Genomic DNA, 20,927 nt, shown 5'->3' with positions numbered 1-20,927 from the left:
ATTCGTCCTCTTTCTATTATGGAACCTAAATAACTAAACTATTCTGGATAATAATAAACATTTCACTCTGCAATTGTTGGCTGAACGTGCATTCTAACCCCAAAAATACGAATTTGAAATAAGCCCGATCAGAGCTTTATCATCTGCTTTTTATGCAGATGGAACCCAAAATGCCTTTTTGATTTGGTTAGGGGTGATTATGGTGTACACCCAAAAAACACCATGCAAATTCAAATAAGCCCAATCAAAGCTTATTCGTCTTCTTTCTACGCACATGGAAACAAAAAGACGATGTTTTGTTATTTTGGTCTCATTACATACACTTTGCGATTTCTGGTTTAATGTTGCCTTAACCCCAAATAACACTTGAAATTAGCGAAATCCAAGATTCTTCTTTCAATAGTTAGGACCCAAAACAACTTGTTTTGCTTTGTTTAGGCTTATTACACTTCGCTTTGTGGGTGAATGAACAACGAAAGAACAATCAAAGCTTATTCGTCCTCTTTCTATTGAGATGGAACCTAAACACCAATGCTTAATTTGAGCTGATAAGAAACATTTCACTCTGCGATGGTAGGGTGAACGTGCATTTTAACACAAAAAGGAACAATTTAAAATAATTCCAAGCAGAGCTTCATTATCATATCTTCATGCAGGTGGAAGAGGAAAGACGGTGTTTTGTTACTTTGGTCTCATTACATACACTTTGGATTTCTGGGTCTATGTGCATTTACACCAAAGAAGACTTGAAATAAGCGAAATCCGAAATTCTTCTTTCTATGTAGATGGCTCCCAAAACAACGTGTTTTGCTTTGTTTAGACTTATTACACTTCGCTTTGCTATTTGTGGGTGAATGAACACCGAAAAAACAATCCAAGCTTATTCGTCCTCTTTCTATTGAGATGGAACCAAAACACCCATGCTTTATTTGAGCTGATAAGAAACATTTCACTCTGCGATTGTTGGGTGAACGTGCATTCTAACCCCAAAACCACCAATTTGAAATAAGCCCGATCAGAGCTTTATCAGTTCTTTTTATGCAGATGGAACCCAGAAAGCCTTTTTGATTTGGTTATGTATGATTGTGGTGCACAACCCAAAAACACCATGCAAATTCAAATAAGCCCAATCAAAGCTTATTCGTCTTCTTTCTACGCATACGGAAGCAAAAAGACGGTGTTTTGTTATTTTGGTCTCATTACATACACTGCGATTTCTGGGTTAATGTTGCCTTAACCCCAAATAACACTAGAAATCAGCGAAATCCAAGATTCTTCTTTCTATATAGTTAGAACCCAAAACAACTTGTTTTGCTTTGTTTAGGCTTATTACACTTCGCTTTGATATTTGTGGGTGAATGAACAACGAAAGAAAAATCAAAGCTTATTCGTCCTCTTTCTATTATGGAACCTAAATAACTAAACTATTCTGGATAATAATAAACATTTCACTCTGCAATTGTTGGCTGAACGTGCATTCTAACCCCAAAAATACGAATTTGAAATAAGCCCGATCAGAGCTTTATCATCTGCTTTTTATGCAGATGGAACCCAAAATGCCTTTTTGATTTGGTTAGGGGTGATTATGGTGTACACCCAAAAAACACCATGCAAATTCAAATAAGCCCAATCAAAGCTTATTCGTCTTCTTTCTACGCACATGGAAACAAAAAGACGATGTTTTGTTATTTTGGTCTCATTACATACACTTTGCGATTTCTGGTTTAATGTTGCCTTAACCCCAAATAACACTTGAAATTAGCGAAATCCAAGATTCTTCTTTCAATAGTTAGGACCCAAAACAACTTGTTTTGCTTTGTTTAGGCTTATTACACTTCGCTTTGTGGGTGAATGAACAACGAAAGAACAATCAAAGCTTATTCGTCCTCTTTCTATTGAGATGGAACCTAAACACCAATGCTTAATTTGAGCTGATAAGAAACATTTCACTCTGCGATGGTAGGGTGAACGTGCATTTTAACACAAAAAGGAACAATTTAAAATAATTCCAAGCAGAGCTTCATTATCATATCTTCATGCAGGTGGAAGAGGAAAGACGGTGTTTTGTTACTTTGGTCTCATTACATACACTTTGGATTTCTGGGTCTATGTGCATTTACACCAAAGAAGACTTGAAATAAGCGAAATCCGAAATTCTTCTTTCTATGTAGATGGCTCCCAAAACAACGTGTTTTGCTTTGTTTAGACTTATTACACTTCGCTTTGCTATTTGTGGGTGAATGAACACCGAAAAAACAATCCAAGCTTATTCGTCCTCTTTCTATTGAGATGGAACCAAAACACCCATGCTTTATTTGAGCTGATAAGAAACATTTCACTCTGCGATTGTTGGGTGAACGTGCATTCTAACCCCAAAACCACCAATTTGAAATAAGCCCGATCAGAGCTTTATCAGTTCTTTTTATGCAGATGGAACCCAGAAAGCCTTTTTGATTTGGTTATGGATGATTGTGGTGCACAACCCAAAAACCCCATGCAAATACAAATAAGCCCAATCAAAGCTTATTCGTCTTCTTTCTACGCATACGGAAGCAAAAAGACGGTGTTTTGTTATTTTGGTCTCATTACATACACTGCGATTTCTGGGTTAATGTTGCCTTAACCCCAAATAACACTAGAAATCAGCGAAATCCAAGATTCTTCTTTCTATATAGTTAGAACCCAAAACAACTTGTTTTGCTTTGTTTAGGCTTATTACACTTCGCTTTGATATTTGTGGGTGAATGAACAACGAAAGAAAAATCAAAGCTTATTCGTCCTCTTTCTATTATGGAACCTAAATAACTAAACTATTCTGGATAATAATAAACATTTCACTCTGCAATTGTTGGCTGAACGTGCATTCTAACCCCAAAAATACGAATTTGAAATAAGCCCGATCAGAGCTTTATCATCTGCTTTTTATGCAGATGGAACCCAAAATGCCTTTTTGATTTGGTTAGGGGTGATTATGGTGTACACCCAAAAAACACCATGCAAATTCAAATAAGCCCAATCAAAGCTTATTCGTCTTCTTTCTACGCACATGGAAACAAAAAGACGATGTTTTGTTATTTTGGTCTCATTACATACACTTTGCGATTTCTGGTTTAATGTTGCCTTAACCCCAAATAACACTTGAAATTAGCGAAATCCAAGATTCTTCTTTCAATAGTTAGGACCCAAAACAACTTGTTTTGCTTTGTTTAGGCTTATTACACTTCGCTTTGTGGGTGAATGAACAACGAAAGAACAATCAAAGCTTATTCGTCCTCTTTCTATTGAGATGGAACCTAAACACCAATGCTTAATTTGAGCTGATAAGAAACATTTCACTCTGCGATGGTAGGGTGAACGTGCATTTTAACACAAAAAGGAACAATTTAAAATAATTCCAAGCAGAGCTTCATTATCATATCTTCATGCAGGTGGAAGAGGAAAGACGGTGTTTTGTTACTTTGGTCTCATTACATACACTTTGGATTTCTGGGTCTATGTGCATTTACACCAAAGAAGACTTGAAATAAGCGAAATCCGAAATTCTTCTTTCTATGTAGATGGCTCCCAAAACAACGTGTTTTGCTTTGTTTAGACTTATTACACTTCGCTTTGCTATTTGTGGGTGAATGAACACCGAAAAAACAATCCAAGCTTATTCGTCCTCTTTCTATTGAGATGGAACCAAAACACCCATGCTTTATTTGAGCTGATAAGAAACATTTCACTCTGCGATTGTTGGGTGAACGTGCATTCTAACCCCAAAACCACCAATTTGAAATAAGCCCGATCAGAGCTTTATCAGTTCTTTTTATGCAGATGGAACCCAGAAAGCCTTTTTGATTTGGTTATGGATGATTGTGGTGCACAACCCAAAAACCCCATGCAAATACAAATAAGCCCAATCAAAGCTTATTCGTCTTCTTTCTACGCATACGGAAGCAAAAAGACGGTGTTTTGTTATTTTGGTCTCATTACATACACTGCGATTTCTGGGTTAATGTTGCCTTAACCCCAAATAACACTAGAAATCAGCGAAATCCAAGATTCTTCTTTCTATATAGTTAGAACCCAAAACAACTTGTTTTGCTTTGTTTAGGCTTATTACACTTCGCTTTGATATTTGTGGGTGAATGAACAACGAAAGAAAAATCAAAGCTTATTCGTCCTCTTTCTATTATGGAACCTAAATAACTAAACTATTCTGGATAATAATAAACATTTCACTCTGCGATTGTTGGCTGAACGTGCATTCTAACCCCAAAAATACGAATTTGAAATAAGCCCGATCAGAGCTTTATCATCTGCTTTTTATGCAGATGGAACCCAAAATACCTTTTTGATTTGGTTACGGGTGATTATGGTGTACACCCAAAAAACACCATGCAAATTCAAATAAGCCCAATCAAAGCTTATTCGTCTTCTTTCTACGCACATGGAAACAAAAAGACGATGTTTTGTTATTTTGGTCTCATTACATACACTTTGCGATTTCTGGTTTAATGTTGCCTTAACCCCAAATAACACTTGAAATTAGCGAAATCCAAGATTCTTCTTTCAATAGAGTTAGGACCCAAAACAACTTGTTTTGCTTTGTTTAGGCTTATTACACTTCGCTTTGTGGGTGACTGAACAACAAAAGAACAATCAAAGCTTATTCGTCCTCTTTCTATTGAGATGGAACCTAAACACCTATGCTTAATTTGAGCTGATAAGAAACATTTCACTCTGCGATGGTAGGGTGAACGTGCATTTTAACACAAAAAGGAACAATTTAAAATAATTCCAAGCAGAGCTTCATTATCATATCTTCATGCAGGTGGAAGAGGAAAGACGGTGTTTTGTTACTTTGGTCTCATTACATACACTTTGGATTTCTGGGTCTATGTGCATTTACACCAAAGAAGACTTGAAATAAGCGAAATCCGAAATTCTTCTTTCTATGTAGATGGCTCCCAAAACAACGTGTTTTGCTTTGTTTAGACTTATTACACTTCGCTTTGCTATTTGTGGGTGAATGAACACCGAAAAAACAATCCAAGCTTATTCGTCCTCTTTCTATTATGGAACCTAAATAACTAAACTTTATTCTGGATAATAATAAACATTTCACTCTGCAATTGTTGGCTGAACGTGCATTCTAACCCCAAAAATACGAATTTGAAATAAGCCCGATCAGAGCTTTATCATCTGCTTTTTATGCAGATGGAACCCAAAATGCCTTTTTGATTTGGTTAGGGGTGATTATGGTGTACACCCAAAAAACACCATGCAAATTCAAATAAGCCCAATCAAAGCTTATTCGTCTTCTTTCTACGCACATGGAAACAAAAAGACGATGTTTTGTTATTTTGGTCTCATTACATACACTTTGCGATTTCTGGTTTAATGTTGCCTTAACCCCAAATAACACTTGAAATTAGCGAAATCCAAGATTCTTCTTTCAATAGTTAGGACCCAAAACAACTTGTTTTGCTTAGTTTAGGCTTATTACACTTCGCTTTGTGGGTGAATGAACAACGAAAGAACAATCAAAGCTTATTCGTCCTCTTTCTATTGAGATGGAACCTAAACACCAATGCTTAATTTGAGCTGATAAGAAACATTTCACTCTGCGATGGTAGGGTGAACGTGCATTTTAACACAAAAAGGAACAATTTAAAATAATTCCAAGCAGAGCTTCATTATCATATCTTCATGCAGGTGGAAGAGGAAAGACGGTGTTTTGTTACTTTGGTCTCATTACATACACTTTGGATTTCTGGGTCTATGTGCATTTACACCAAAGAAGACTTGAAATAAGCGAAATCCGAAATTCTTCTTTCTATGTAGATGGCTCCCAAAACAACGTGTTTTGCTTTGTTTAGACTTATTACACTTCGCTTTGCTATTTGTGGGTGAATGAACACCGAAAAAACAATCCAAGCTTATTCGTCCTCTTTCTATTGAGATGGAACCAAAACACCCATGCTTTATTTGAGCTGATAAGAAACATTTCACTCTGCGATTGTTGGGTGAACGTGCATTCTAACCCCAAAACCACCAATTTGAAATAAGCCCGATCAGAGCTTTATCAGTTCTTTTTATGCAGATGGAACCCAGAAAGCCTTTTTGATTTGGTTATGGATGATTGTGGTGCACAACCCAAAAACCCCATGCAAATTCAAATAAGCCCAATCAAAGCTTATTCGTCTTCTTTCTACGCATACGGAAGCAAAAAGACGGTGTTTTGTTATTTTGGTCTCATTACATACACTGCGATTTCTGGGTTAATGTTGCCTTAACCCCAAATAACACTAGAAATCAGCGAAATCCAAGATTCTTCTTTCTATATAGTTAGAACCCAAAACAACTTGTTTTGCTTTGTTTAGGCTTATTACACTTCGCTTTGATATTTGTGGGTGAATGAACAACGAAAGAAAAATCAAAGCTTATTCGTCCTCTTTCTATTATGGAACCTAAATAACTAAACTATTCTGGATAATAATAAACATTTCACTCTGCGATTGTTGGCTGAACGTGCATTCTAACCCCAAAAATACGAATTTGAAATAAGCCCGATCAGAGCTTTATCATCTGCTTTTTATGCAGATGGAACCCAAAATGCCTTTTTGATTTGGTTAGGGGTGATTATGGTGTACACCCAAAAAACACCATGCAAATTCAAATAAGCCCAATCAAAGCTTATTCGTCTTCTTTCTACGCACATGGAAACAAAAAGACGATGTTTTGTTATTTTGGTCTCATTACATACACTTTGCGATTTCTGGTTTAATGTTGCCTTAACCCCAAATAACACTTGAAATTAGCGAAATCCAAGATTCTTCTTTCAATAGAGTTAGGACCCAAAACAACTTGTTTTGCTTTGTTTAGGCTTATTACACTTCGCTTTGTGGGTGAATGAACAACGAAAGAACAATCAAAGCTTATTCGTCCTCTTTCTATTGAGATGGAACCTAAACACCTATGCTTAATTTGAGCTGATAAGAAACATTTCACTCTGCGATGGTAGGGTGAACGTGCATTTTAACACAAAAAGGAACAATTTAAAATAATTCCAAGCAGAGCTTCATTATCATATCTTCATGCAGGTGGAAGAGGAAAGACGGTGTTTTGTTACTTTGGTCTCATTACATACACTTTGGATTTCTGGGTCTATGTGCATTTACACCAAAGAAGACTTGTGTCAGAGACTGCCTCCAGGTCCCAGCTCACAGAAGACCAACGCTAGCCAGCGGAACTGTACAAAGTCTTTATTGAAGTTTAGTTCCCATTTTCAAACCCTAGCGTGCATCTCTACGTCTAGACCGTAGACCAGCGAAGCCTCATCTGAGTCTCCGCCCCCTGTACACCAGTTCAACACTCTAGCCTTACTCCACCTTCTGCGTTTCTCCTTCCGCCTCTGGGTCCTACTACCCCCCTGGGTGCCTTCCTTCCTGGACGCTTCGGATGCGGACCCCTCGGACTCCTCCCCCTCTCTTCGGCGGGCTTTGGGACCCGGCTCCCTCTCCGGGCTGCTTATGGCGCCACCCTCTTGTACATTTGAACTTGGCGCGCGCGCGCTGCCCCTGACCTTCCTTTTGACCGTTTCCTCGCTCTCTGATGCAGGCGTGGCTAACCCTGACTCCTGTCCTTCCGCTGACGGAGAGCTGCCTGCTCCCGATGCCTGGGGCTCCTCCCCCCTACTGCTCTCCGGTGGGGAAGCTGGTCCCGATTTCCAGCTGCTGCTCTCTGAGCCCTCTCTGGCCCCTCCCTCCTGGGGTGTTCCCCTTGGCAACCCCCTTGCTCTGATCACGGGAGCCCCTTTCTGTGAATCCTCTGATTCGCTGGAGAGACTTAGAGACCTCGGACGGCTATCATCGCTGACTTCTCCCTCGGATTCCTCTCCCTCGGTCTCTAATTCCTCCCTTCCCTGTCCCTCTGCTCCTGAACCCCTGACATCCATCCCCCCCTCGAAGCCCCCCCTTCCCCCCTCCCCTCCTTCCGGTGTGGGTACTGGGTGCTCCGTCGTAGCGGGGGTGCGTGCAGGATACAGTTCGTCCCCCATGTACTCGTCGACATCTCTCTCCTCTGCTTCCATCTCTCTGTCTCCGTGCTCGAACCCCACGTCTTCCCCCAACACGTCCATGTCCGTCTCGTCCCCCTCCCCCTCTTCGGGTGATCCCAGCCAAGGACCACTCAGCCACTTCCTGCGCCACTGCTCCTCTGGTCGATCGTCCCACCAATAAGAGCTGTCTGAGGCAGACCCCGGTGGCGAACCCACCCGGGAGCTCGGGACTGGGGCCTGTTCTTCGTCCGAGTCGAACCCCTGGAATGTGCTGGCCGAAAGAGTGGTTGTGAAGAGCCAGTCGTCGAAATACTCGGCTGGCATGGGCCTGTGTGGGAAGAGGGCATGAAACTCCTCTTTGAGCAGAGGCTCCTCCAAAGCATAGTCCGGAACCCAGCTGTTCGCAGTGGCCGGGGTACCCTCTCTGGCTAGGAGATATTCTACTCCTTCTTCCCCCCATCTCGAGTCTAAAATCTCTGTGACCTCGTTGATGTGCCCCCTCCTTGGCGACCCCCCCTGTCTGGGCCCTTCTCTGGGCGGGTCCGGTGCTGTGTCTGGCTCCTGAAATCTATGAGGTGCTTTGTAGGGCGTGAGCGCTGATCTATGGAACACCGGATGCATCCTGGAACCCTCCGGAAGCGCTAACCGGAAGGCCACTGGATTGACCTGTGCCTGGACTTGGTAAGGTCCTAGCTGCTTATGTCCTAGCTTCTTCTTCGCTAACGATCTGGTCGGCACTGCTTGCGCTGCTAACCAGACCCAGTCTCCCACCTGTATGTCTTCCCCAACTCTTCTGTGTCTGTCTGCCTGCACTTTGTATGCGTGTTTTGCGAGTTCTAACTGCCTCCTGAGCTGTTCGTGGACTTCCTGCAACTCCGACGCTAAGGCTTCCGCTGCCTGTGGCTCCCCCTCCCCCACTCTCTCTAAACTCGGGAAGGTTCTGGGATGCCTCCCGTTGTTGGCAAAGAACGGCGTCACCCCCGTCGACACGTGCTTCGTATTGTTGTAAGCGAACTCAGCGAGTGGCAGGTAGTCCACCCATGTCGTGGGCTGCTGATTGGCGTAACATCTCAGGTACTGCTGCATGATGGCGTTGACCCTCTCCGCTTGTCCGTTGGTCTGTGGGTGTCTCGCCGACGCCAAATTGACTTTGACGTTCAGAATGCCCATCAGCTTCTGCCAGAAGTTCGAGATGAACTGTCGCCCCCGGTCGGAGAGAATAGATCGTGGCAGACCGTGAACCTTGAACACGTGGTCAATGAACAGTTTGGCGGTCTGCTCTGCCGTGGCTACCTCCGCACACGGAATGAAGTGTGCCATTTTAGTAAACATGTCCACCACCACTAGCACTGCTGTCTTTCCCCTCGAACTGGGCAGATCCGTGACGAAGTCCAGGGCCACCCTCTCCCACGGTTCAGCCGGTGTTTGCAGCGGTTCCAGCAATCCCGCCGGCGGTTTGTGAACTGACTTGGCCCTTTGGCAGCTGTCACATCTCGCGACGTAATCCGCGACTTCCCCCCGCATCTTGGGCCACCAAAAGTCTCTGGCTACTAGTTCGACAGTCTTTTCTTTGCCAAAGTGCCCGGCTGTGGGAGCGTCGTGTAGCTGCTGCAGAACCCTTGCGCGGAGGTCGTCTCCCGGCACGTAGAGTGCTCCCTTGTGGAGGAGCAACCCATCGCGTATCTGGAACTCGTCGGCCCTCGCTGTGCCCCTGTGCACCTCCTCCATCCTGGCCTGTGCGAAGGGGTCTTCCCGCAGCGCTCGACGGACGGCCTCCAGGTCCACGGTTGCCGACGCGCATGCCCACGCTTCCGGTGCGAAAATGTGCTTGGCCGCCGGCGGTGCCGCCTCCTCCAGGTATTGCGGCTTTCTGGACAAAGCATCCGCCATCACGTTGTTGTCGCCCGGAATGTACTCTATCTTAAAGTCGAAGTCCGCGAAGAACTCCGCCCATCTAATGTGTCGCTGGTTGAGGAACCTAGCCGTGCGCCAGTACTCCAGATTCTTGTGGTCCGTGTGGACCTGCACTGTGTGTCTGGCTCCGATAAGGAAGTGCCGCCATGCCTTGAACGCTGCATGGATGGCTAGCAACTCCCTGTCCCAGATGGTATAATTCTGCTCCGACTTGCTGAGCTTCCTCGAGTAGAAGGCGCACGGCCTCCAGTCCCCCTGCTGGTCTTGTTGCAACAGGACAGCTCCCACGGCTCTGTCTGAGGCGTCTGTCTCCACCCTCATGGGTCTGCTGGGATTCACATGCAGCAGCTGCTCCTCTGACGCTAAGAGCCGCTTGAGTCTCTGAAAGGACTGCTCCGCTTGCTCCGTCCAGATGAATTTCTTCTTCTTGGAGCTGAGCGTGTCGGTGATGGCCGCTGTCTGCATGGCAAATCCCTTGATGAACTTGCGGTAAAAGTTGGCAAAGCCGACAAACCGCTGGACTTCCTTCCGATTGCGTGGGCTTTTCCAGTCCAAAACTGCGCTAACCTTGGCGCTGTCCATGGCGAGCCCCTTGTCTGACAGCTTGTAGCCCAGGAAATCCACCTCCGTCACGTCGAACTGGCACTTCTCCAGCTTGGCGTACAGCCTGTGCTCCTTCAGTCTCTGCAGAACTTCCCTGACATCCCTCTCGTGCGCCTCGCGCGATTCTGAAAAAATCAGGATGTCGTCCAGGAAGCATACGCACTTCTTGTAAAGGAGCCCCGCCAGCACATGATGCATAAAGGCTTGGAAAGTGTGAGAGCCATTTTGCAATCCGAAGGGCATAACTCTGTATTCGTAGGTGCCCAGTGGCGTGAACATGGCCGTCTTCCACTCGTCGCCCTCGCGCATGCGAATCAGGTTGTACGCCCCACGTAGATCCAACTTGGTGAAAACGCGTCCTTTCCGCACCGTCGCGAGCAGGTCGTCTATCTTGGGCATGGGGAAAGCTGAGGGCTTGGTTTTCGAGTTTAAGATCCTGAAATCCACCACCAGCCTCCGTTGGGGCGTGTCCCGCTTCTTCACAAAGAATACTGGACTGCCTCCCACCGCTTTCGACTCCCGGATGAACCCACGCTGCAAATTGTGATCTATGAACTCCCTGAGTTCCTGCAGTTCATCCTCAGACATGGAGTACAGTTTCCCCGTTGGCAGCGTCGCCCCCGGCAGGAGGTCAATCTTGCAATCATAGGGTCTGTGAGGAGGTAGCTTGTCCGCCTCCTTCTCGCAGAAAACCTCCAAAAACTCCGCATACTTGTGGGGTACTGCTTGCAGCGTGCCCAACTGTAACTGCGGGTCCTCCTCTTCCTCCTCTGGGCTGGGTATGATGCAGTGTTCTGCACAGTAGGAGGATCCAAACGTTAGTTGGCGCTGGTACCAAGCCAACGCTGGGCTGTGCCTGTGCAGCCAACTCATGCCTAATACTACAGGCGTGTCTGACAGTTGGGTGACATTGAAGCTGATGACCTCCCGGTGATTCCCAATTTGCATCACCATCGGCGGCGTCTGCTGCACCACCTGCCCCCCTAGCAGTTCCCTGCCATCCACCGTGACAACCTTCAGGGGCAGCGTGGCTGGCAGTAAAGCTATGTTGTGTCGTTGAATGAACTCCAGTCCTATAAAGTCTGCATTACTGCCAGAGTCAATTGTGATAGGCACTTCTAAGGTGAGTCCATTGGGCAGCTGGAGCGATGCGGTGAGCTGCACCACTGGTTTGGGCGGGAGGGGGTCTGTGGGCTGCAAAATCTCCGGGGACTTCTTCACTGACTTGTCTGGCTGGGCCCCAGTGCCTCCTATTCCAGCCAGACTTCGTCGTTTCCCTGCTGTGGTTCTCTCTGCTGAGTTGTTTCCAATACTGTCACTGAGGCTGCAGTTTGCTTGCGGAGCCTCTGGGGACACTCTTTCGCCAGATGCTCCTCACTCTCACATATATAGCACTTCCTGTTCCTTCTAGGCAGCTTCGGTTTTACTGCTCCCGGTGTTAAGGCTCTATTAGCTGAGAGAGCCCTAGCACCTCCAATCTCCATCTGCTCTTCGCCCCCTCCCTGTGGAGGCGTGGACTGCGCACGCGCTGTCTCTCTAGACAAGAGGGGGGGCACCCTCCCTGGTGTGCGTCCCCAACGTCCTTCTTCTTTGCTCCATGGCCGTTCTTCCTGCCTCACCCCAATCGACAGCGCTCTTTCCACCACTTGCTGAGTGGTTGTGGGTCTCTCTCCCCGTGCCATCTCATCTTTGATCTGTGGGCTCAATCCCTCCAAAAAAAGGTCTCTAACTGGCGGAGAATCCTTATCCCAATTCAGCGCGTTGACCAATGCAAAAAACCTGGAATGATACTGCCTGACGCTGGCTTTCCCTTGTCTTAGCCCAAATATGTCCTTTCTGGCAATATCAATGTCTATGTTTGATAAGAAACAGGAATCCATCGCCTTAATGAATGCATCTGCGCTTTGGAGCGCTGGATCCTTGTCCCTCCACAGATTTCGCAGCCATGCTTTCGCGTCCCCATGCAAATGGGACAGGATGAACCCCACTTTCTCTTGCTCATCTCTAAAGTCTCTCTCCAACAGCTGCAGCGCAAACAGCACGTCTGCTCGGAAATTGGGGTACTGCTGCAAATTCCCATCAAAATGAGATACAATGCTGGCTCCTCTTTTCCCCAACCCAATCCCCTCAGATCTGGGTCCCGGTAGCCCCTGCTTCGCAAGCCCCTCTAACCTGGCTTGAAGATCTCTGCAGGCAGCCGCCGCTTCTTCCTCTCTCTTCCTGGATGCGATTATTTCAGCGCTGAGTTGTGTCACCGCTTCTTGCAGGGAAGCTATTTTCTGTTCTGTAGTCATCTCGCCTGACTTTTGTGAGCTCGCAAGGCACCAGTCTTCTGCCCTCCCTGCCTCGCTCCCGTAGCGATGCTTGAGGCGAAGAAAACCGGTGAAAATTGGAGATGAGGCTTACTGTCAGAGACTGCCTCCAGGTCCCAGCTCACAGAAGACCAACGCTAGCCAGCGGAACTGTACAAAGTCTTTATTGAAGTTTAGTTCCCATTTTCAAACCCTAGCGTGCATCTCTACGTCTAGACCCTAGACCAGCGAAGCCTCATCTGAGTCTCCGCCCCCTGTACACCAGTTCAACACTCTAGCCTTACTCCACCTTCTGCGTTTCTCCTTCCGCCTCTGGGTCCTACTACCCCCCTGGGTGCCTTCCTTCCTGGACGCTTCGGATGCGGACCCCTCGGACTCCTCCCCCTCTCTTCGGTGGGCTTTGGGACCCGGCTCCCTCTCCGGGCTGCTTATGGCGCCACCCTCTCGTACATTTGAACTTGGCGCGCGCGCGCTGCCCCTGACCTTCCTTTTGACCGTTTCCTCGCTCTCTGATGCAGGCGTGGCTAACCCTGACTCCTGTCCTTCCGCTGACGGAGAGCTGCCTGCTCCCGATGCCTGGGGCTCCTCCCCCCTACTGCTCTCCGGTGGGGAAGCTGGTCCCGATTTCCAGCTGCTGCTCTCTGAGCCCTCTCTGGCCCCTCCCTCCTGGGGTGTTCCCCTTGGCAACCCCCTTGCTCTGATCACGGGAGCCCCTTTCTGTGAATCCTCTGATTCGCTGGAGAGACTTAGAGACCTCGGACGGCTATCATCGCTGACTTCTCCCTCGGATTCCTCTCCCTCGGTCTCTAATTCCTCCCTTCCCTGTCCCTCTGCTCCTGAACCCCTGACAACTTGAAATAAGCGAAATCCGAAATTCTTCTTTCTATGTAGATGGCTCCCAAAACAACCTGTTTTGCTTTGTTTAGACTTAGTACACTTCGCTTTGCTATTTGTGGGTGAATGAACACCGAAAAAACAATCCAAGCTTATTCGTCCTCTTTCTATTGAGATGGAACCAAAACACCCATGCTTTATTTGAGCTGATAAGAAACATTTCACTCTGCGATTGTTGGGTGAACGTGCATTCTAACCCCAAAACCACCAATTTGAAATAAGCCCGATCAGAGCTTGATCAGTTCTTTTTATGCAGATGGAACCCAGAAAGCCTTTTTGATTTGGTTATGGATGATTGTGGTGCACAACCCAAAAACACCATGCAAATTCAAATAAGCCCAATCAAAGCTTATTCGTCTTCTTTCTACGCATATGGAAGCAAAAAGACGGTGTTTTGTTATTTTGGTCTCATTACATACACTGCGATTTCTGGGTTAATGTTGCCTTAACCCCAAATAACACTAGAAATCAGCGAAATCCAAGATTCTTCTTTCTATATAGTTAGAACCCAAAACAACTTGTTTTGCTTTGTTTAGGCTTATTACACTTCGCTTTGATATTTGTGGGTGAATGAACAACGAAAGAAAAATCAAAGCTTATTCGTCGTCTTTCTATTATGGAACCTAAATAACTAAACTTTATTCTGGATAATAATAAACATTTCACTCTGCGATTGTTGCCTGAACGTGCATTCTAACCCCAAAAATACGAATTTGAAATAAGCCCGATCAGAGCTTTATCATCTTCTTTTTATGCAGATGGAACCCAAAATGCCTTTTTGATTTGGTTAGGGGTGATTATGGTGTACACCCAAAAAACACCATGCAAATTCAAATAAGCCCAATCAAAGCTTATTCGTCTTCTTTCTACGCATATGGAAGCAAAAAGACGGTGTTTTGTTATTTTGGTCTCATTACATACACTTTGCGATTTCTGGTTTAATGTTGCCTTAACCCCAAATAACACTTGAAATTAGCGAAATCCAAGATTCTTCTTTCAATAGAGTTAGGACCCAAAACAACTTGTTTTGCTTTGTTTAGGCTTATTACACTTCGCTTTGTGGGTGAATGAACAACGAAAGAACAATCAAAGCTTATTCGTCCTCTTTCTATTGAGATGGAACCTAAACACCAATGCTTAATTTGAGCTGATAAGAAACATTTCACTCTGCGATGGTAGGGTGAACGTGCATTTTAACACAAAAAGGAACAATTTAAAATAATTCCAAGCAGAGCTTCATTATCATATCTTCATGCAGGTGGAAGAGGAAAGACGGTGTTTTGTTACTTTGGTCTCATTACATACACTTTGGATTTCTGGGTCTATGTGCATTTACACCAAAGAAGACTTGAAATAAGCGAAATCCGAAATTCTTCTTTCTATGTAGATGGCTCCCAAAACAACCTGTTTTGCTTTGTTTAGACTTAGTACACTTCGCTTTGATATTTGTGGGTGAATGAACAACGAAAGAAAAATCAAAGCTTATTCGTCCTCTTTCTGTTATGGAACCTAAATAACTAAACTTTATTCTGGATAATAATAAACATTTCACTCTGCGATTGTTGGCTGAACGTGCATTCTAACCCCAAAAATACGAATTTGAAATAAGCCCGATCAGAGCTTTATCATCTTCTTTTTATGCAGATGGAACCCAAAATGCCTTTTTGATTTGGTTAAGGGTGATTATGGTGTACACCCAAAAAACACCATGCAAATTCAAATAAGCCCAATCAAAGCTTATTCGACTTCTTTCTACGCATATGGAAGCAAAAAGACGGTGTTTTGTTATTTTGGTCTCAAAACATACACTGCGATTTCTGGGTTAATGTTGCCTTAACCCCAAATAACACTTGAAATTAGCGAAATCCAAGATTCTTCTTTCAATAGAGTTAGGACCCAAAACAACTTGTTTTGCTTTGTTTAGGCTTATTACACTTCGCTTTGTGGGTGAATGAACAACGAAAGAACAATCAAAGCTTATTCGTCCTCTTTCTATTGAGATGGAACCTAAACACCTATGCTTAATTTGAGGTGATAAGAAACATTTCACTCTGCGATGGTAGGGTGAACGTGCATTTTAACACAAAAAGGAACAATTTAAAATAATTCCAAGCAGAGCTTCATTATCATATCTTCATGCAGGTGGAAGAGGAAAGACGGTGTTTTGTTACTTTGGTCTCATTACATACACTTTGGATTTCTGGGTCTATGTGCATTTACACCAAAGAAGACTTGAAATAAGCGAAATCCGAAATTCTTCTTTCTATGTAGATGGCTCCCAAAACAACCTGTTTTGCTTTGTTTAGATTTATTACACTTCGCTTTGCTATTTGTGGGTGAATGAACACCGAAAAAACAATCCAAGCTTATTCGTCCTCTTTCTATTGAGATGGAACCAAAACACCCATGCTTTATTTGAGCTGATAAGAAACATTTCACTCTGCGATTGTTGGGTGAACGTGCATTCTAACCCCAAAAATACGAATTTGAAATAAGCCCGATCAGAGCTTTATCATCTTCTTTTTATGCAGATGGAACCCAAAATGCCTTTTTGATTTGGTTAGGGGTGATTATGGTGTACACCCAAAAAACACCATGCAAATTCAAATAAGCCCAATCAAAGCTTATTCGACTTCTTTCTACGCATATGGAAGCAAAAAGACGGTGTTTTGTTATTTTGGTCTCATTACATACACTGCGATTTCTGGGTTAATGTTGCCTTAACCCCAAATAACACTTGAAATTAGCGAAATCCAAGATTCTTCTTTCAATAGAGTTAGGACCCAAAACAACTTGTTTTGCTTTGTTTAGGCTTATTACACTTCGCTTTGTGGGTGAATGAACAACGAAAGAACAATCAAAGCTTATTCGTCCTCTTTCTATTGAGATGGAACCTAAACACCTATGCTTAATTTGAGCTGATAAGAAACATTTCACTCTGCGATGGTAGGGTGAACGTGCATTTTAACACAAAAAGGAACAATTTAAAATAATTCCAAGCAGAGCTTCATTATCATATCTTCATGCAGGTGGAAGAGGAAAGACGGTGTTTTGTTACTTTGGTCTCATTACATACACTTTGGATTTCTGGGTCTATGTGCATTTACACCAAAGAAGACTTGAAATAAGCGAAATCCGAAATTCTTCTTTCTATGTAGATGGCTCCCAAAACAACCTGTTTTGCTTTGTTTAGACTTAGTACACTTCGCTTTGATATTTGTGGGTGAATGAACAACGAAAGAAAAATCAAAGCTTATTCGTCCTCTTTCTGTTATGGAACCTAAATAACTAAACTTTATTCTGGATAATAATAAACATTTCACTCTGCGATTGTTGGCTGAACGTGCATTCTAACCCCAAAAATACGAATTTGAAATAAGCCCGATCAGAGCTTTATCATCTTCTTTTTATGCAGATGGAACCCAAAATGCCTTTTTGATTTGGTTAAGGGTGATTATGGTGTACACCCAAAAAACACCATGCAAATTCAAATAAGCCCAATCAAAGCTTATTCGACTTCTTTCTACGCATATGGAAGCAAAAAGACGGTGTTTTGTTATTTTGGTCTCATTACATACACTGCGATTTCTGGGTTAATGTTGCCTTAACCCCAAATAACACTTGAAATTAGCGAAATCCAAGATTCTTCTTTCAATAGAGTTAGGACCCAAAACAACTTGTTTTGCTTTGTTTAGGCTTATTACACTTCGCTTTGTGGGTGAATGAACAACGAAAGAACAATCAAAGCTTATTCGTCCTCTTTCTATTGAGATGGAACCTAAACACCTATGCTTAATTTGAGGTGATAAGAAACATTTCACTCTGCGATGGTAGGGTGAACGTGCATTTTAACACAAAAAGGAACAATTTAAAATAATTCCAAGCAGAGCTTCATTATCATATCTTCATGCAGGTGGAAGAGGAAAGACGGTGTTTTGTTACTTTGGTCTCATTACATACACTTTGGATTTCTGGGTCTATGTGCATTTACACCAAAGAAGACTTGAAATAAGCGAAATCCGAAATTCTTCTTTCTATGTAGATGGCTCCCAAAACAACCTGTTTTGCTTTGTTTAGACTTAGTACACTTCGCTTTGCTATTTGTGGGTGAAAGAACACCGAAAAAACAATCCAAGCTTATTCGTCCTCTTTCTATTGAGATAGAACCAAAACACCCATGCTTTATTTGAGCTGATAAGAAACATTTCACTCTGCGATTGTTGGGTGAACGTGCATTCTAACCCCAAAACCACCAATTTGAAATAAGCCCGATCAGAGCTTGATCAGTTCTTTTTATGCAGATGGAACCCAGAAAGCCTTTTTGATTTGGTTATGGATGATTGTGGTGCACAACCCAAAAACACCATGCAAATTCAAATAAGCCCAATCAAAGCTTATTCGTCTTCTTTCTACGCATATGGAAGCAAAAAGACGGTGTTTTGCTATTTTGGTCTCATTACATACACTGCGATTTCTGGGTTAATGTTGCCTTAACCCCAAATAACACTAGAAATCAGCGAAATCCAAGATTCTTCTTTCTATGTAGATGGCTCCCAAAACAACCTGTTTTGCTTTGTTTAGACTTAGTACACTTCGCTTTGATATTTGTGGGTGAATGAACAACGAAAGAAAAATCAAAGCTTATTCGTCCTCTTTCTGTTATGGAACCTAAATAACTAAACTTTATTCTGGATAATAATAAACATTTCACTCTGCGATTGTTGGCTGAACGTGCATTCTAACCCCAAAAATACGAATTTGAAATAAGCCCGATCAGAGCTTTATCATCTTCTTTTTATGCAGATGGAACCCAAAATGCCTTTTTGATTTGGTTAGGGGTGATTATGGTGTACACCCAAAAAACACCATGCAAATTCAAATAAGCCCAATCAAAGCTTATTCGTCTTCTTTCTACGCATATGGAAGCAAAAAGACGGTGTTTTGTTATTTTGGTCTCATTACATACACTGCGATTTCTGGGTTAATGTTGCCTTAACCCCAAATAACACTTGAAATTAGCGAAATCCAAGATTCTTCTTTCAATAGAGTTAGGACCCAAAACAACTTGTTTTGCTTTGTTTAGGCTTATTACACTTCGCTTTGTGGGTGAATGAACAACGAAAGAACAATCAAAGCTTATTCGTCCTCTTTCTATTGAGATGGAACCTAAACACCTATGCTTAATTTGAGGTGATAAGAAACATTTCACTCTGCGATGGTAGGGTGAACGTGCATTTTAACACAAAAAGGAACAATTTAAAATAATTCCAAGCAGAGCTTCATTATCATATCTTCATGCAGGTGGAAGAGGAAAGACGGTGTTTTGTTACTTTGGTCTCATTACATACACTTTGGATTTCTGGGTCTATGTGCATTTACACCAAAGAAGACTTGAAATAAGCGAAATCCGAAATTCTTCTTTCTATGTAGATGGCTCCCAAAACAACCTGTTTTGCTTTGTTTAGACTTAGTACACTTCGCTTTGCTATTTGTGGGTGAAAGAACACCGAAAAAACAATCCAAGCTTATTCGTCCTCTTTCTATTGAGATAGAACCAAAACACCCATGCTTTATTTGAGCTGATAAGAAACATTTCACTCTGCGATTGTTGGGTGAACGTGCATTCTAACCCCAAAACCACCAATTTGAAATAAGCCCGATCAGAGCTTGATCAGTTCTTTTTATGCAGATGGAACCCAGAAAGCCTTTTTGATTTGGTTATGGATGATTGTGGTGCACAACCCAAAAACACCATGCAAATTCAAATAAGCCCAATCAAAGCTTATTCGTCTTCTTTCTACGCATATGGAAGCAAAAAGACGGTGTTTTGCTATTTTGGTCTCATTACATACACTGCGATTTCTGGGTTAATGTTGCCTTAACCCCAAATAACACTAGAAATCAGCGAAATCCAAGATTCTTCTTTCTATGTAGATGGCTCCCAAAACAACCTGTTTTGCTTTGTTTAGACTTAGTACACTTCGCTTTGATATTTGTGGGTGAATGAACAACGAAAGAAAAATCAAAGCTTATTCGTCCTCTTTCTGTTATGGAACCTAAATAACTAAACTTTATTCTGGATAATAATAAACATTTCACTCTGCGATTGTTGGCTGAACGTGCATTCTAACCCCAAAAATACGAATTTGAAATAAGCCCGATCAGAGCTTTATCATCTTCTTTTTATGCAGATGGAACCCAAAATGCCTTTTTGATTTGGTTAGGGGTGATTATGGTGTACACCCAAAAAACACCATGCAAATTCAAATAAGCCCAATCAAAGCTTATTCGACTTCTTTCTACGCATATGGAAGCAAAAAGACGGTGTTTTGTTATTTTGGTCTCATTACATACACTGCGATTTCTGGGTTAATGTTGCCTTAACCCCAAATAACACTTGAAATTAGCGAAATCCAAGATTCTTCTTTCAATAGAGTTAGGACCCAAAACAACTTGTTTTGCTTTGTTTAGGCTTATTACACTTCGCTTTGTGGGTGAATGAACAACGAAAGAACAATCAAAGCTTATTCGTCCTCTTTCTATTGAGATGGAACCTAAACACCTATGCTTAATTTGAGCTGATAAGAAACATTTCACTCTGCGATGGTAGGGTGAACGTGCATTTTAACACAAAAAGGAACAATTTAAAATAATTCCAAGCAGAGCTTCATTATCATATCTTCATGCAGGTGGAAGAGGAAAGACGGTGTTTTGTTACTTTGGTCTCATTACATACACTTTGGATTTCTGGGTCTACGTGCATTTACACCAAAGAAGACTTGAAATAAGCGAAATCCGAAATTCTTCTTTCTATGTAGATGGCTCCCAAAACAACCTGTTTTGCTTTGTTTAGACTTATTACACTTCGCTTTGCTATTTGTGGGTGAATGAACACCGGAAAAACAATCCAAGCTTATTCGTCCTCTTTCTATTGAGATGGAACCAAAACACCCATGCTTTATTTGAGCTGATAAGAAACATTTCACTCTGCGATTGTTGGGTGAACGTGCATTCTAACCCCAAAAATACGAATTTGAAATAAGCCCGATCAGAGCTTTATCATCTTCTTTTTATGCAGATGGAACCCAAAATGCCTTTTTGATTTGGTTAGGGGTGATTATGGTGTACACCCAAAAAACACCATGCAAATTCAAATAAGC

At 43.0% G+C, this 20,927-nt stretch overlaps 1 protein-coding gene across 1 annotated transcript in view; it reads right to left on the bottom strand.

Annotated features, from left to right (window-relative positions):
* Window positions 1–20,927, bottom strand: part of LOC309379947 (uncharacterized protein) — a gene marked incomplete at its 3' end in the record, with an annotated part of 126,605 nt that overhangs the window by 62,353 nt on the left and 43,325 nt on the right. The window contains exon 2 of the mRNA XM_081929472.1: window positions 11,875–13,717. Within this exon, the coding sequence (XP_081785598.1) occupies window positions 11,875–12,855 (981 nt within the window). The 5' untranslated portion in view covers window positions 12,856–13,717. The remainder of the gene's footprint in view (window positions 1–11,874; window positions 13,718–20,927) is intronic.

Source organism: Podarcis melisellensis, assembly GCF_964234715.1.
Source record: "Podarcis melisellensis genome assembly, chromosome: 11".
NCBI lineage: Eukaryota > Metazoa > Chordata > Lepidosauria > Squamata > Lacertidae > Podarcis > Podarcis melisellensis.
Note: the sequence above shows the minus strand (reverse complement) of the source record. Positions and strands in the feature narration are given on the sequence as shown.